Raw genomic sequence first — 16516 nt, 5'->3', positions numbered from 1 at the left:
CCCACTTACTACCATCATGTCCCTGAGCAGGACACTTAACCCTGAGTGTCTCCAGGGGAGGACTGTCCCTGTCACTACTGATTCTTTGCCTCGAGACCTCATTTAATTAGTCACCAAAGTCCATCTATTATCGTATCCTGTATGTAATTCTGCACCAAGGCTGAATTTCGGAAAATATACGTAAAGTATATACAGTATTAAGGGACCTTTAATATAAAAGCAAAATAATAATAATAAGGGACCTATAAAAAAAAGAATGTTATGTTCATATGATGAACTGCCTGCTCATTACTGTTAGTTTCTCCATGTTGTTGACATCATCAGCATCTCAGACATGCCCCCCAGGGGGGGACTGTCCCTGTAACTACTGATTGCAAGACGCTCTGGATAAGGGCGTCTGGTAAATGCTGTAAATGTAACGTTATTACAACGTTAATAACTCACGTTACGCACTATGTGCGCGGGGCTCTGGATAAGGGCGTCTGGTAAATGCTGTAAATGTAACGTTATTACAACGTTAATAACTCACGTTACGCACTATGTGCGCGGGGCTCTGGATAAGGGCGCCTGGTAAATGCTGTAAATGTAACGTTATTACAACGTTAATAACTCACGTTACGCACTATGTGCGGCGGGGCTCTGGATAAGGGCGTCTGGTAAATGCTGTAAATGTAACGTTATTACAACGTTCATAACTCACGTTACGCGCCGTGTGCGGCGGGGCTCTGGATGAGGGCGTCTGGTAAATGCTGTAAATGTAACGTTATTACAACGTTAATAACTCACGTTACGCACTATGTGCGGCGGGGCTCTGGATAAGGGCGTCTGGTAAATGCTGTAAATGTAACGTTATTACAACGTTCATAACTCACGTTACGCACTATGTGCGGCGGGGCTCTGGATAAGGGCGTCTGGTAAATGCTGTAAATGTAACGTTATTACAACGTTAATAACTCACGTTACGCACTATGTGCGGCGGGGCTCTGGATGAGGGCGTCTGACAAATGCTGTAAATGTAACGTTATTACAACGTTCATAACTCACGTTACGCACTATGTGCGGCGGGGCTCTGGATGAGGGCGTCTGACAAATGCTGTAAATGTAACGTTATTACAACGTTCATAACTCACGTTACGCACTATGTGCGGCGGGGCTCTGGATGAGGGCGTCTGGTAAATGCTGTAAATGTAACGTTATTACAACGTTCATAACTCACGTTACGCACTATGTGCGGCGGGGCTCTGGATAAGGGCGTCTGGTAAATGCTGTAAATGTAACGTTATTACAACGTTCATAACTCACGTTACGCGCCGTGTGCGGCAGGGGAGGGGGCGGGGCGTGCGACCCGCGCATGCGCGCTGCGCTCCAGGAAGTCGATCATAAGCAGCTGACGCTCGGCGCGGCGCTGTTCCGGTGTGAAAACGCTGGCGTCGATTAAAGGGCCGAGTTTTTGCCATCGAGACCCGTTTCTGGCGGAATCCGGCCCGATGGGCGGCCTGTGAGGACGGGGCGGGTTGACGTGCGCGGCGGCCCGTTTCTCACGCCGCGTCCGCCCGCCGCTGGTCGTGGATTGAAGCCGGAGTTCGTGGCGCTCCGCGGGACAATGAAGGCCTAAAGTCTTCGGACCGGAGGGCCGCGCATCGCACGGACAGGTACCGAGAGAGACGAAATATTCACCCCGGCCCCTTTATACTGCGCCGATGGGGCGTTTTAAAGCGTTGAGGAGAGCACCGTGTCGCGCCCCGGGGGCTTCTGGGCCCCGTTCGGGTTTAATCCGAGTTTACGCGGCGTGTCGACGAACCCTCCAAATTTGACTAAATACCACGAGTACGCGACGGACTTCGTATCTCCTTCGAAAGTACCATGTTTGAGTGGTTTTGATTTCTGGAGGAGGATGCGGTTCGGCTGCTGTGAGATTGGGGGCGAACCCGGGGTTCGGGGGTTCGCGGTATCGGTTTTCCGTTGGCTCAGGGCGGAGACTTGGAAACACGGCCGGCTTCTCTCGCTGTGTTTTTGCGGATTAAATAATTAACCCTCGTCTCGTTATCTGTAAACGTGTAAATGTTTGATCACGTTTATCCGCAGAAGATCCATGTTCACCTGCATACTCAACATGGCGACCAGATCAGAGATTAGGCTAATCTCTCTCTCTCTCCGCGTAGACGCCCGTCCCTCTCTCTCTCTCTCCGCGTAGACGCCCGTTTCTCTCTCTCTCTCCGCGTAGACGCCCGTTTCTCTCTCTCTCTCCGCGTAGACGCCCGTTTCTCTCTCTCTCTCTCTCTCTCTCTCTCCGCGTAGACGCCCGTTTCTCTCTCTCTCTCCGCGTAGACGCCCGTCCCTCTCTCTCTCTCCGCGTAGACGCCCGTCCCCTCTCTCTCTCTCTCCCCGTAGACGCCCGTCCCTCTCTCTCTCTCTCTCTCCGCGTAGACGCCCGTCCCTCTCTCTCTCTCTCTCCGCGTAGACGCCCGTCCCTCTCTCTCTCTCTCTCCGCGCAGGCGCCCGTCCCTCTCTCTCTCTCTCTCCGCGTAGACGCCCGTCCCTCTCTCTCTCTCTCTCCGCGTAGACGCCCGTCCCTCTCTCTCTCTCTCTCCGCGTAGACGCCCGTCCCTCTCTCTCTCTCTCCGCGTAGACGCCCGTCCCTCTCTCTCTCTCTCCGCGTAGACGCCCGTCCCTCTCTCTCTCTCCGCGTAGACGCCCGTCCCTCTCTCTCTCTCCTCCGCGTAGACGCCCCGTCCCTCTCTCTCTCTCTCTCCGCGTAGACGCCCGTCCCTCTCTCTCTCCGCGTAGACGCCCGTCCCTCTCTCTCTCTCCGCGTAGACGCCCGTCCCTCTCTCTCTCTCCGCGTAGACGCCCGTCCCTCTCTCTCTCCGCGTAGACGCCCGTCCCTCTCTCTCTCTCCGCGTAGACGCCCGTCCCTCTCTCTCTCGCTCGCCCCGTGGACGCCCGTCCCTCTCTCTCTCGCTCGCCCCGTGGACGCCCGTCCCTCTCTCTCTCTCGCTCGCCCCGTGGACGCCCGTCCCTCTCTCTCTCTCGCTCGCCCCGTGGACGCCCGTCCCTCTCTCTCTCTCGCTCGCCCCGTGGACGCCCGTCCCTCTCTCTCGCTCGCCCCGGGGACGCCCGTCCCTCTCTCTCTCGCTCGCCCCGGGGACGCCCGTCCCTCTCTCTCTCGCTCGCCCGGGGACGCCCGTCACTCTCCCAGACGTTATGATGAACTTGTTTGTTTTTTTTTTTTGTCCCCGTCTGACAGACATGGCGTCTCAGCTGCAGGTCTTCTCTCCGCCGTCGGTGTCCTCCAGCGCCTTCTGCCGGGTGAAGAAGATGAAGGTGGAGAGCTGCGCGTGGGACATGTCCGAGTCGTACGGTTCGGTTGGCCAGGCGTACGGCTTCAACCCGGCGCCGGCTCTTCCGTTCGGCTCCGCCGGGATGGTGTTCCCGCCTTCCGGAGCGCCGCGGGGCCAGGTGGTGGTGCGCGCGGCGGACAGCACCGGGAGCCTCCCGCGGGGGTCGAGCCGGCGCGCCGCGCACCACGCCGACTCCCACGCCGCCCGCGCCCAGCGCTACGGGGTGAAGAGGAAGAACGAGGAGGTGGAGAGCTCCAGCGGGAGCGGCAGCGTCCAGATCCTGGAGGAGCTCTCCGCGCCGGCGTTCTCCGCCCGGACGGGGGGCGGGGGCAACACCGGCCAGTCCATCGCCAACTCCGCGCCCACCACCAAGAGCAGCAGCTCCAACGGCGAGGGAGACTACCAGCTGGTGCAGCACGAGATCCTCTGCTCCGTGTCCAGCAGCTACGAGGTCCTCGAGTTCCTCGGCCGCGGAACCTTCGGGCAAGTGGCCAAGTGCTGGAAGCGCGGAACCAACGAGATCGTGGCCATCAAGATCCTGAAGAACCACCCGTCCTACGCGCGCCAGGGTCAGATCGAGGTAAATGGCCGTTTTTCGTTGGGTGTCGATCTTCATTAAACATCTCCTATGGGTGGTAGTGGCCTAGTGGGTAACACACTCGCCTATGAACCAGAAGACCCGGGTTCGAATCCCACTTACTACCATTGTGTCCCTGAGCAAGACACTTAACCCTAAGTTGCTCCAGGGGGGGGACTGTCCCTGTAACTACTGATTGTAAGTCGCTCTGGATAAGGGCGTCTGATAAATGCTGTAAAATGTAAATGTAAATCTCCTGACTCCTCCTCCACTTCCTGTATTCCCAGGTCAGCATCCTGAACCGGCTGAGCGCCGAGAACGCCGACGAGTTCAACTTCGTGCGCTCCTACGAATGCTTCCAGCACAAGGGCCACACCTGCCTGGTGTTCGAGATGCTGGAGCAGAACCTGTACGACTTCCTGAAGCACAGCAAGTTCAGCCCGCTGCCGCTGCGCCACATCCGGCCCGTGCTGCAGCAGGTGGCCACGGCGCTGATGAAGCTGAAGAGCCTCGGCCTGATCCACGCCGACCTGAAGCCCGAGAACATCATGCTGGTGGACCCGCTGCGCCAGCCGTACCGCGTCAAGGTCATCGACTTCGGCTCCGCCAGCCACGTCTCCAAGGCCGTGTGCTCCACCTACCTGCAGTCGCGCTACTACAGGTGATGTAGTCCGCGACCGGACTCAAATCTATACGCTCCCGGGGCGGTTAAGGGAGCGGCCCCCGTAATCAGAAGGTTGCCGGTTCGAATCCCGGTCTGCTGAGGTGCCACTGAGCAAAGCACCGTCCCCACACCCTGCTCCCCGGGCGCCTGTCATGGCCGCCCACTGCTCACCAAGGGCGATGGGTTAAATGCAGAGGACAAATTTCACTGTGCGCACCGTGTGCCGTGCTGCCGTGCATCACAATGACAATCACTTCCGATCACGAACGACTGCGATGCTTCGTGCAGATGGCGTCGTGGCAGCTGGACTTTCTGTCTTTAATGTAAAGACGTTTCGTGCTGCGTCCACAGAACTTTGTCCGTCTGAGGGAAGTTGGCTTGTGCCCACAAATGTATCCTCCAGGTTGGTTTCACCTCAATCCCTCCTTGAATAGGCTCGTTATGGAACAAAGGCAGGGAGAGGGGTGGGTAGATGTTAAATGTGGCCGACCCAGTGGATGTGTAAAGTGGGCCTGATTTTCCTGGGGATGGATGAAAGGGCTGGAGATGATAGGTTGGACACGTTGTCTGAGGCCTCCACCTCTGGATTGGATGAAAGGGCTGGAGATGATAGGTTGGAGACGTTGTGTCTGAGGCCTCCACCTCTGTTGAGTGAGGGGTTGTTGATTTGGACACAATGATTCGTAGAGATGATGTTGAAGTCCAGCTGCTATGACTCAACTTTCAGACATCATCTCCACGAAGCATCGCAGTCGTTCGTGATCGGAAGTGATTGTCACTTGTGCACACAGTGAAATGTGTCCTCTGTATTTAACCCATCACCCTTGGTGAGCAGTGGGCGGCCATGACAGTCGCCCGGGGAGCAGTGTGTGGGGACGGTGCTTTGCTCAGTGGCACCTTGGCAGATCGGTATTCATATAAAGTGAAGTGATTGTCACATGTGATACACAGCAGCACAGCACACGCTGCACACATTGAAATTTGTCCTCTGTATTTAACCCATCACCCTGAGTGAGCAGTGGGCGGCCATGACAGGCGCCCGGGGAGCAGTGTGTGGGGACGGTGCTTTGCTCAGTGGCACCTCAGTGGCACCTTGGCAGATCGGTATTCGAACCGGCAACCTTCTGATTACGGGGCCACTTCCTTAACCGCTAGGCCACCACCGCCCCTGGGTGGCGTTAGTCTGCGGCGTCGGTTCGAGAAACTGAATGGTTCCCTTCTCTGACCAGAGGTTCCGTTTGTGCTCTGCAGGGCTCCAGAGATCATCCTGGGCCTGCCGTTCTGCGAGGCGATCGACATGTGGTCCCTGGGCTGCGTCATCGCCGAGCTCTTCCTGGGATGGCCGCTGTATCCTGGCGCGTCGGAGTATGACCAGGTCGGCATCCGTTCCCCACAAGCTGTTTTTTTTTTTTTTTCTTTCTTAAAATCCATAGCACTTTTTCGTTTAACACGGCTGGATGTTTCGCGCAGATTCGCTACATCTCCCAGACTCAGGGGCTTCCTGCGGAGTATCTGCTGAGCGCCGGCACCAAAACCAGCCGGTTCTTCAACCGAGGCCCCGACTCCAGCTACCCGCTCTGGAGACTCAAGGTTGGTGGAGATCTGAAGCTGCACCGTTGAGTCCGGCGCCTGACATTCCCTGCTAATGAACGTTATTAACGCTAGTTAATACGTAAGTGTTTTATGCCCGGTGTCATTTTCTCCCCGCAGACTCCATTAGAGCACGAGGCAGAAATGGGCATAAAGTCCAAAGAGGCTCGAAAATACATCTTCAACTGCCTGGACGACATGATGCAGGTAAAGCAGCGCGGGCTTCACTCGCAAGCCCCACAGCAGCGCCCGTCCCAGTCGGGGGGCACCTCCTTACATTCTGGCCATCACCAGGTCAACCTGTCCACCCACCTGGAGGGCACGGACATGCTGGCAGAGAAAGCCGACAGGAGAGAGTTCATCGACCTGCTGAAGAGGATGCTGAGGCTGGACGCCGACAAGAGGATCACCCCCTCAAAGACCCTCGCCCACCCGTTTGTCACTATGAGCCACCTGTTGGACTTTCCTCACAGCTCTCAGTGAGTGTGTGTGAGGCCCTCCGTTTTAGCCGTGGCGCCTGTTTCAGAGACCAATTTTTACATTTACGGCATTTACCAGACGCCCTTATCCAGAGCTAATTACAATCAGTAGTTACAGGGACAGTCCCCCCCTGGAGACACTCAGGGTTAAGTGTCTTGCTCAGGGACAAAATGGTAATAAGTGGGGTTTGAACCTGGATCTAGTTTTACTCACTAGGCTTTTACCACCCTATCATTCTATTAAATTATAATTCCATTAAATGGTGCTTTGAAATATAAAGTTCGAGGTTTTGGGGGGGGGGTTCAGAGTTCATCTCTTTATTCATCTGTTCCCTTTCAAACCATTTCAGCGTCAAATCGTGCTTCCAGAACATGGAGATCTGCAAGCGCAGGAGCAGCACCTACGACGGCGGGAAAAGCCTCTTTGCTGCCAACGCGGTCCCAGGCGCCACGGGCAACCTGACTGTGACCTTCAGCAGTCAGCTGAACCAGCACAACCAGGTGAGGAGCAGCTGACCCCATCCCGACCCCCCTATAGGTTCACCCTACGTTTTCAACTTCTGGGCAGTGGTGGCCTAGCGGTTAAGGAAGCGGCCCCGTAATCAGAAGGTTGTCGGTTCGAATCCCGATCCACTGAGGTGCCACTGAGCAAAGCACCGTCCCCACACACTGCTCCCCGAGCACCTGTCATGCCTGCCCACTACTCCCTCGGGTGATTGTTAAATGCAGAGGACAATTTCACTGTGTGCACCATGTGCTGTGTAGCTGTGTATGACATGTGACAATCACTTCACTTCGGGAGGAAGGAATCTCGTCCTGATCCGGATTCGTGTTTAAACGAAGAGCCTGTTTGGTGTGTGTTTCAGGTCCCTTCTGCTGGTGCCACGGTTCCACTACTCAACTACCAGCCAGCGCTTTACCAGCAAGCCACCATCAACATCCCCGGCCTGACACAGCCCAGCATCCCCCTGCAGCCCCGCCCGCCTCAGCTGTGCCCTCAGGCTGAACCCTTCCAGCAGACCCTCATCGTGTGCCCACCCACCACCATCCAAGGTGAGGCGCAGCTGTCCAGTCAGTTAATACGAGATTTTACTCCGTTTGGCGAAATGAAGAAAACACTTTACTTGGCAGACGCTTTTATCCAAAGCGATTTAGAGGAGGAAGAGACCAGCAATTCTCATTCGGTTTCTATAGATTTTGAGTTTAAAAACTAAGAGCCCTGATAAGGCCAAACTTGTCAGGAATGGAACATGCTCGGGAATATAAGTGCTAGACAAATATATATATATATATATATATATATATAATTTTTTGTGTGTGTGTGTTACATTTACAGCATTTATCAGACGCCCTTATCCAGAGCAACTTACAATCAGTAGTTACAGGGACAGTCCCCCCCCTGGAGCAATTTAGGGTTAAGTGTCTTGCTCAGGGACACAATGGTAGTAAGTGGGATTTGAACCTGGGTCTTCTGGTTCACAGGCGAGAGTGTTACATACTAGTGTTACCCACCCACCCTTGTTAGACTTGTTTGAAATTCTTTTTAAACAAGTGGGTTTTCAGATGTTTCTTAAAGGTGGTAGTAGTCTCGGCTAGTCGAATGGAGCCGGGCAAGTTGTTCCACCAGGCAGGGACAACAAAGGGGAACAGAGTTGATTGGGATCTGAGACCCCGTAAAGAGGGAATTTTTAGTCTCACTACATATATTATTTAGATATTATGTATACATATATTACACATATTTACTTTTATGCTATGTAGAAAAAAGAATAGTGTGTTCCTTGTGGAATTGTGTTAGTGCAGGTCTGTGTGGCGGTCGGGGGGGGGTTATAACTGTTTACCACAACATTGTAGTGCCGGTCGGGGCTCCAGTTGCCGCGTAGTTGGTTCGCTCGAAGGGGGCTGGGGCGGGGCGTGAGAAAGTTGGGGAACCGGGTCATCGAAACAACCAGATCTGAAATCTGTTTTTATCAATTTCTTCGCATCAACAACCCCTTCGCAGTTGGAGGTCTCACTGGAATCGTGACCGTAGTTCAACGCGTTGCATTTTAATGTTAAAATATCAATCTTTTAAATTCGAATAAGAAAAACAAATGAAAATGTAACACCCTGGCCCAGCTCATCATAATCATCATCCTCACTGAGATTACGGAGTTCTAATACCGAAGATACGAGCCTGTTTCTGCCGTGGTGGAGCTCATGCCACCGTAACTCCTCCTCCTCCGTCCTCCAAGGTCTTCCGTCGTCCAGTAAGGGCTCCAGCTGCCCGGTGCGGATGGACAGCTCGGTCCCGCTCGTCCAGCAGGGCCAGTCCAGCCAGCCGCTGCAGATCCAGCCCAGCATGCTGACGCAGGTAGGCGTGGCGCGCGTTCTGCCGGTCTCCGTCCCGCTTCTGTGCGCGCCACCGCGTGGCCGGTGGGGTGAAGGACGCTCACGGCCCGAGAGCCGGCCATGCCGTTTTGTTTTCCTCGTGCAGTCTAACCTTCCTGTGACCTTTGCCCCCTTTCCCTCCCTCCGTGACCCTCCCCAGGGCTCCTGCACACCTCTGATGGTGGCCACCCTGCATCCCCCCGCGGCAGGGGTGGCGCCGCAGTACCCCCTCCCGCTGGCTCTGGGCTGCGGGGCAGCAAGGCCTGCTCTTCTGCAGCAGACGGCCACCGTGCTGGTAAAGAGACGCGGAGCGCTGTGCCCCCCGATCCGACCCTCCTCATCTTCCTCTGGAACCGTCTCTCTCTCTCTCTCTCGCTCTCGCGCGTTTTCCCTCCCCGCCCTCGCCATTCTTCTTTCTGCGCAGGTCTGCAGGCATGGGACGCATGTGCTGACACGTCGTCTGCGTTTGGCTTTGTGCGGCTTTGTGCTCCATAACCGCCATCTCTTGCTCCCCCCCACCCTCCTCTCCTCAGGAGCCCTGGCTGCCATCAACGCTCGTTACCTCGGCAACCGCATTCTGCCCCGCCCCCACCTCCACTCACGTCTTGTCCGCAGGTCGCCGGCGCCTTCATCCATCCGTCCATCCACTTACTCCCCCTTTACACCGACAGCGCTTCCCTTTTCAGCCGCACCCCGACTAAACTTCCTCCCGACAGGCGGGCGTGGCCGACCGGACTCCTCGGTCTCTCTTGTTCCCCTCGTGTGGAACGTCTGTGGTCCTGCATGCACCGCACGGCTCTGCTTCCTCCGGTCAAACCAGCAAGTATGATGTGATGAGCATTAGGTCTGTGGTGGACTGCGGGGCGTGGTTCCAACTGGCTGTGTGTGTGTGTCAGGGTTTCCACAGAGTCTTAAAATCGAATTTTATTCCCTTAAAGTCCCTCTTTTTTTTTTTTTTTTTTTTTTTTTTTTTTTTTTTTTTAATATATATATATTTTTTTTTAGTTTTAGATAAATGTGGTGCATTTATTTTGAAGTCACCAGACCTGTGCACGGCCTTCTCGACAGGGTTTGGATCACAACGCTAGGTGTCAGAACCCTGAAGAAACCCTGTGTGTGTGTGTGTGTGTGAGAGAGAGAGAGAACGAGGGAGGAACCCCAGCCCTCTCTGTGCCGTGTTGTCCGCATGCCGATGGAGGCGTGAAGACGCCTCGGTGCACGTGCTGCTGCTTCTGCGTCTTTAGTACGGCGGCTGGGGGAGATGAAAGTAGAAGTACTGCCACGCTGTGTTCTGGTCGTGCTGATTTGCCGTTTGCAGGTGATTTGGACGAAAGTGGGAAGTACTTTTATTTTCACGTTCTCTACAGTCACGACTCGAACCCGTTCCGTCCTCACCGTTCGGTTCCAGACTCTTCACGTTGTCTGTGTTTTTTTTCTACTCCACAGCAGGCATGGCCGTCCGGTACCCAGCAGATCCTCATACCGTCCACCTGGCAACAGGTGCCGGGCGTGGCCATCCACAGCTCCGCCCACCAGCCAGTAGCGTCGCCGCTGGAGACGCTGGTGTCCGACACAGCGGCTCATCAGGCTTCTGGGTGGAGGTACAACAGTAACCCAGGCTACACGTTGCCTTTTATTTCTTTATATTTCTTTCCAGTCATTTTTATAATGACTTTTTATTTGTATGCAGAGGCTCTCATGGTGGGCAGCATGCTGGGGTTCTCCAGCAGAACCCCCATATACTGGGTGGAAACCCACCCCTGGAGCCCTCACAGGCCCTGGGCAGAGGAGGGTTCCACGTGGGCAGGTCGCAGCAGGAGCGAGGCGCGGCTAAAAAGAACCGAGGCCGACGGGCGGACAGCAGAACCAGGTACCCTTCCGCATCTGGGTCGCAGACGGTCACCCGAGCGCCTGGTTCTGAGACCGGTTCTAACCTGCCCCTGGTCCACAGTGGGCCTCACACCGGGTCCCCTGCCTACAGCGCGCCCGTATCTCAGCCAATCATCATCTCGGACACGCCCAGCCCCGCCGTCAGCGTCATAACCATCCACAGCGACACTGAGGACGAGGACGAGAGGAAGTTCCACCCAGCCAGGTGCGGCCGCTTCCCGGGTTTGCTTGTCCGCGCCCAGTCGCCGGCGGTTCCGTAGGTGACCCTACGTTCCCTCTCGTTTTAAACAGCTGCGGACCCAGTCAGCGGGCGAACGTGATCAGCTGCGTGACGGTCCACGACTCGGACTCCTCCACCGCCAGCCCGCTCACCCCGCGGCCCCGAAACGGCGTCCTCGGAGGCTCCGTGCCACGCCTGTCTAAATCCATGGCGGTGGTGGCGCCCTCAGTGAAAACACAGCCTGCAGAGGGCGTGTCTTCCAAAGCCCCAGCAACAGGTCAGGGCTACAGCATATATATATATATACACACACACACACACACACATCAAGATGAGAGAAGAATCTAATCTATAGTTATCTACCACCCTAATCTATAGTTATCTACCACCCTAGCGACACCCAGTGTCTAGTGGGTAACACACTCGCCTATGAACCAGAAGACCCGGGTTCGAATCCCACTTACTACCATTGTGTCCCTGAGCAAGACACTTAACCCTGAGTTGCTCCAGGGGGACTGTCCCTGTAACAACTGATTGTAAGTCGCTCTGGATAAGGGCGTCTGATAAATGCTGTAAATGTAAAATTATCTATGTATGTGAAATTCTTCTTTACTAGCAGAACTGAACTATTTCAGTCATTATAACAGGGTTTATTGTGTTATGAATTTAAAGGTCCCCATTAGGAATGATTTTTCAATAGAATTAGATTATTGGCTTAATTATTTATTTTTTTGCTTGTGCAGGTCTCATTCTAAGTGCCTGTGTGAAGCCCAAGAGGGCGGCTACACGCCAGCCCTGCAGCTCTGGGGACGCTGGTGAACGCCAGCTCCTGGCACCCAGCCGGTCCCAGCCACTCAACCTGAGCCAGGTGACCCCTGACCTTTGCACTGCCGGTGAAAATGAATGATTTATTTTTTGTTTTTTCTGATCCAACTCTCATTAACCTGCATCTCCCCTCTCTTTCCATCAGCCTGTGCTTCTGTCCTCCTCGTCTCAGGACCGCGCCAGCAGCAGCTCCCTGGCCCGCCAGCACACGTACCCCCCCGGCGGCCCCTCCAGTGCCCACTACCGCCTCCATGAGGCTCTCCCCTTCAGCACCGCCACCCCGAACCTCTACACCTACCCAGCCACCGCTGCACTGGCCTCTGCCTCCCACGCCATGGAGCAGCTGCTGGTCCAGAGCACCACCTCGCCCTCCCGCGGGCCACCCGCCGGCGCCTACACTGCCGGCCTGCTGCAGAAGGACTCGCTGGGGGGCGTGGTCCACGGACTGCCTGCTCCGTACCAGCAGAACTTCTCCAGCCACGGCTACGTGGCCCCGACTGGCAGCGGTGCCAGAGCTGAGGGAGGGTATGGCGGCTACCCGCTGAGCCCTCGCAGACACACGCAGTACCCGTACCTATAAGGGGCGGGGCCGTTAGTGACAGTCCCCACCCCCTCGTCACCCTGGGCTCTTCCTTAGGATTTTCTAGGAATTACTGCATTTCAGCTTTAACCGATTTTACGTCGTTTATCTTATTTAAGTTTTAGACCCAATTTTAAACATTGCTATGTAGAATTATATTTTACCATTATTCTGTATTCCTGTGTAATCGCACCGAACTGAAGGTAGAAGGTGATGTGAAATTGTTAAAAAAGCTGACTGTTTTTAACTAAACCTTTTTTCTTTCTGTTTTTAGATTTATTATTATTATTTCTTTTTTTAGTGCAATAGAGAAACACTATTCCTGTACCGGCCCTTTGTTCCTTGTGTTCTAAAACGTTTGTTTTCCTGAAGTCAGAAGATGCTGTGAAAGTGTGTTTCTCTCAGACACTGTGGCAGAATTACTTGAACTCAATGCAAGAGGCGTTAGAGGAGCAATACCGAATGTCGTGTTGGAACCCGTCTTGTGAGATCTCCTGTGGTTTTGGTGGCTAGTATGGAACGTTATAAAGATATTGATGTGCGGGCGTCCTGCTCGACTCCCAATTAGTGATGGACTGAGGAGGGAGGGAGGGGGGTGGGAAGAAGCAAAGTTTCATGTAGAAGTGACTGTGGTCCCTACATTAATGTACGAATATTATGTAGTTAGAGTTCCTGTCTGTCCCCCTCCTGTGTCATGTTCAGTAACCTAGAACCCCACTGTCTCCGAGTCTAGTTCATTCACCGCCCCAAAGACCCTGATGTAGCGGAAAATGCCCGTTGACCGGAGGGAACTTCTCAACTTCTCTGAATGCATTCCTCAGTCACTCAGGTTCATTTCACCACCAAAAAAAAACCTCCATACCGGCGTGTCGTGGCGGACGATGAAATTACGTTGCTAACTGGCTGTGACTGGGCTGTGTTTCTACATTTTGTAATCATGAGAAACGGCGTCACCTTCGGTCAATAAATGAAATCTGACTCAACAGCTGCTGTCTCATGTGCATCTCTGCTCTAATAAGTGTTATTATTTTAATTTTGGTAATAACTGTCTGATGTTACAAAATATCGAAGATAAATATTTACATTTAAACAGTCTTAAAATAGTAGTTATGTGGACTTAATTGGAGACCAGGACTTGGATCTGCCAAATCTAATCAACTGAGCAGAATTAAGATGGGGGGGGGGGGGTAGTTTTGTGCGTGTCCTATATGCAATATATACACACGCTATTGTGCAAAAGTCTTAGAAATAACATGTTTATTATTTGCTATTTATATGTAATATAAATATATATTCAAAATCCCTGTCAAACACTGAGTTACCTGCACAGTTTTATGCAGAATTTCTTAATACACCGTACACACCTAAAACAATGCGTGTTCCTGTATTTCGAGTACAGCGCATACGTCATCACTTAATGAATCAGGCTTCGATACTTTATTTCCTCGATAGATATATACTCCTCACGTTTTTAAGACAAAAAAACACCCAAACTAACGTGGAAAAACTGTCAGTTTCGTATTTTTTGGGTGGTCTGATTACGGCGTTCGTGCTGTATAGACGGGCAGAATAAAACTGCACTTAGTGACGACAAGCGAGTTGCCAGGTTGGTGTATTTTCTGCAAATTCGACAAGGCTATTCAATATGAGGGCGAATTATAAAAAAAAAAAAGATGGAAAAGTCGAAGACTATCATGACTCGATTATATATGAAATGGTTTTCCAGAAACTATTTCTGGTGGTTGCGCGAAAAGATGATTTTTTTTAATGACCTGGCAACCCGCCAGCACGAACCGATATTTCACGTCGGCGTCGTGAGCTCTGCACAAACTGCATTAGACGCCGCGTCCTTTATCAACAGCCCGAGAAATACCATGAATTCCTTGCTGGGATTTTGCGTCAAGGTTTGTAGTTTTTTTTTTTTTACAACGATGACGGGACCGTGTGCGGACGGCGCTACGCTAACCGAGCTCTCTCGCTAACGCAGCCCGCGGCGACGTGTCCGTCCGCCGGCTGATTTCCCCCCGGGACGCGGACACCCGAGCCGGCAGCCCTCGTGTTTAACCCTCGACTCCGGCCCGGCCAGCGACAGCCTGCTAGCTCGATGGTCATTTGTAATCGGTACTCGGGTCCCCGTCCACTTCCGGTGGGAGGCGAGTCTCGCGTCCTTCTTGGGTGACGCCTTGTCGCAGCCTGGCGTCCGTTAAGGCGTTTTTATAAATGGCGTTGTAACGGGAGGTGTCGCGCTGTGTTGTTCCAGGCGCCATGATCCCGCTGCGTCTCCTCTGCCGGCACAAGACGGCCCTGCTCATCGGCGGCCTCGGCCTCTTCGCCGTGGTGCACCTCTTCCTGGCCAGATGCACCTCGGAGACGCTGAAGCAGGCTGACGGCCCGGGCCTGGTGCCACGGGCAGAGGCCCGGCCGGCCCGCCCGGAGAGCCCGGCCCGGCCCAAGGAGCTGTCAGCCCTGCTGGTGGTCCTCGTCACCACGGGGCCCAAGTACAACGAGCGGCGCAGCATCATCCGCAGCACCTGGCTGGCCAAGCGGCACGCCGACGTGCTGCCGCTGTTCGTCATCGGAACCGAGGGCCTGGCGGGCGAGGACCTGCAGAGCTTGGGCGCCGAGCAGACGCGCCACCGCGACCTCCTGCTGCTGCCCGAGCTGCGGGACTCGTACGAGAACCTCACGCTGAAGCTCATCCACATGTACGCCTGGCTGGACCGGAACGTCGACTTCAAGTTCGTCCTGAAGGCCGACGACGACACCTTCGCCCGGCTGGACCTGCTCAGGGAGGAGCTGAAGTCCAGGGAGCCCAGCCGCCTGTACTGGGGCTTCTTCTCGGGCCGCGGCCGGGTGAAGGCTGCTGGGAAGTGGAAGGAGAGCGCCTGGGAGCTGTGTGACTACTACCTGCCCTACGCCCTGGGCGGCGGCTACGTCCTGTCGGCGGACCTGGTGCACTACCTGCGCCTCAACAGAGACTTCCTGAAGACGTGGCAGAGCGAGGACGTGTCCCTGGGGGCGTGGCTGGCGCCGGTGGACGTGCGGCGCGTCCACGACCCCAGGTTCGACACGGAGTTCAAGTCCCGCGGCTGCAGCAACAAGTACCTGGTGACGCACAAGCAGAGTCTGGAGGACATGCTGGAGAAGCACCAGACGCTGCAGAGGGACGGGCGCTTGTGCAAGGAGGAAGTGAAGCTCCGCCTCTCCTACGTGTACGACTGGAGCGTTCCGCCGTCACAGTGCTGCCAGCGCAAAGATGGCATCCCCTGACATTTCACATTTTAAAATTCACTGCTCGACTTATTTATTACGCTCCTCAGCACTGCGTGGGGTCTGGAATCGGAACGACTGAAACCGGAATGGCGAGAGAGGCGTGGCCAATGTTCTCTGGATTATTCTTTTATGCTCTTAACAACAGGTGTGCTGTAGAACGCCCGCTCTTCTCTCCGAGGCAGCCGAGACCTTCCTTCCGAAGGACGGACGAAGCATCTGACTGTAGTGTGAGAAAATTCTCTAGTGCCATTCATGGAATGTGTGGTTAATTGTCTGGTCTTCATGTTTCGTGAACCGCTTGTTCTCCTGATCCTGGATCAGGTAAACTGAAACGTCTGTAATAATCGTACCTCCCTCAGCCCTGCAGGCCTGGGACTCTTCCGCAGCAACGGCCTTTCTTGTCCAGTCGGAGCGTTCCCATTGGACGATTCTTGAAAAGAGCACAACAGGGACGTCCTGTATCGTGGAATACGGTTACGTCCCATCTACGTTACGTTACACAACGCTGCAATGAGAAGCGTCGGCTGATTGATCGTAATTTAATGTAATACGTCCATTGGTTTCATACACTTCATACTCTATTTCATACACTCTTTGTGAGAGATTGTGGTCCCACGTGACCATAACATGAACTTTGGTGTGTGTGTGTGTGTGTGTGTGTGTGTCGGACACATCAGTAAACGTCAGATTTAAATCCAACGGAACAC

General features: G+C 54.3%; 2 protein-coding genes across 6 annotated transcripts; both read left to right on the top strand.

The window, feature by feature from the left end:
* The first annotated feature begins 1371 nt into the window (after nt 1-1371).
* Nucleotides 1372-13521, top strand: hipk1b (homeodomain interacting protein kinase 1b). Of its 5 annotated transcripts, none has more exons than XM_028997951.1 (16): nt 1372-1652; nt 3248-3921; nt 4206-4579; nt 5834-5957; nt 6053-6172; nt 6293-6379; nt 6467-6651; nt 7002-7152; nt 7518-7704; nt 8886-9004; nt 9182-9316; nt 10468-10622; nt 10712-11116; nt 11203-11408; nt 11875-11999; nt 12102-13521. In XM_028997951.1, exons 2-16 carry the CDS (start codon nt 3250-3252, stop codon nt 12534-12536), a joined length of 3480 nt encoding a protein of 1159 aa, XP_028853784.1. In that variant the 5' UTR covers nt 1372-1652; nt 3248-3249; the 3' UTR covers nt 12537-13521. The 5 variants fall into 5 exon arrangements, with proteins under 5 accessions (XP_028853784.1, XP_028853783.1, XP_028853786.1 ...); XM_028997950.1 differs by having other exon boundaries at nt 6293-6651; nt 10712-10891; nt 10973-11116; XM_028997953.1 differs by lacking the exon at nt 9182-9316.
* A 617-nt stretch (nt 13522-14138) lies between these two features.
* Nucleotides 14139-16508, top strand: b3galt6 (UDP-Gal:betaGal beta 1,3-galactosyltransferase polypeptide 6). The gene is made up of 2 exons (XM_028997954.1): nt 14139-14440; nt 14797-16508. Exon 2 carries the CDS (start codon nt 14802-14804, stop codon nt 15804-15806), a length of 1005 nt encoding a protein of 334 aa, XP_028853787.1. The 5' UTR covers nt 14139-14440; nt 14797-14801; the 3' UTR covers nt 15807-16508.
* The last annotated feature ends 8 nt before the right edge of the window (nt 16509-16516 follow it).

This window comes from Denticeps clupeoides, chromosome 12 (genome assembly GCF_900700375.1).
Source record: "Denticeps clupeoides chromosome 12, fDenClu1.1, whole genome shotgun sequence".
NCBI lineage: Eukaryota > Metazoa > Chordata > Actinopteri > Clupeiformes > Denticipitidae > Denticeps > Denticeps clupeoides.
The sequence above is the reverse complement of the archived record's forward strand: the minus strand, read 5'-3'. Positions and strand labels throughout refer to the sequence as shown.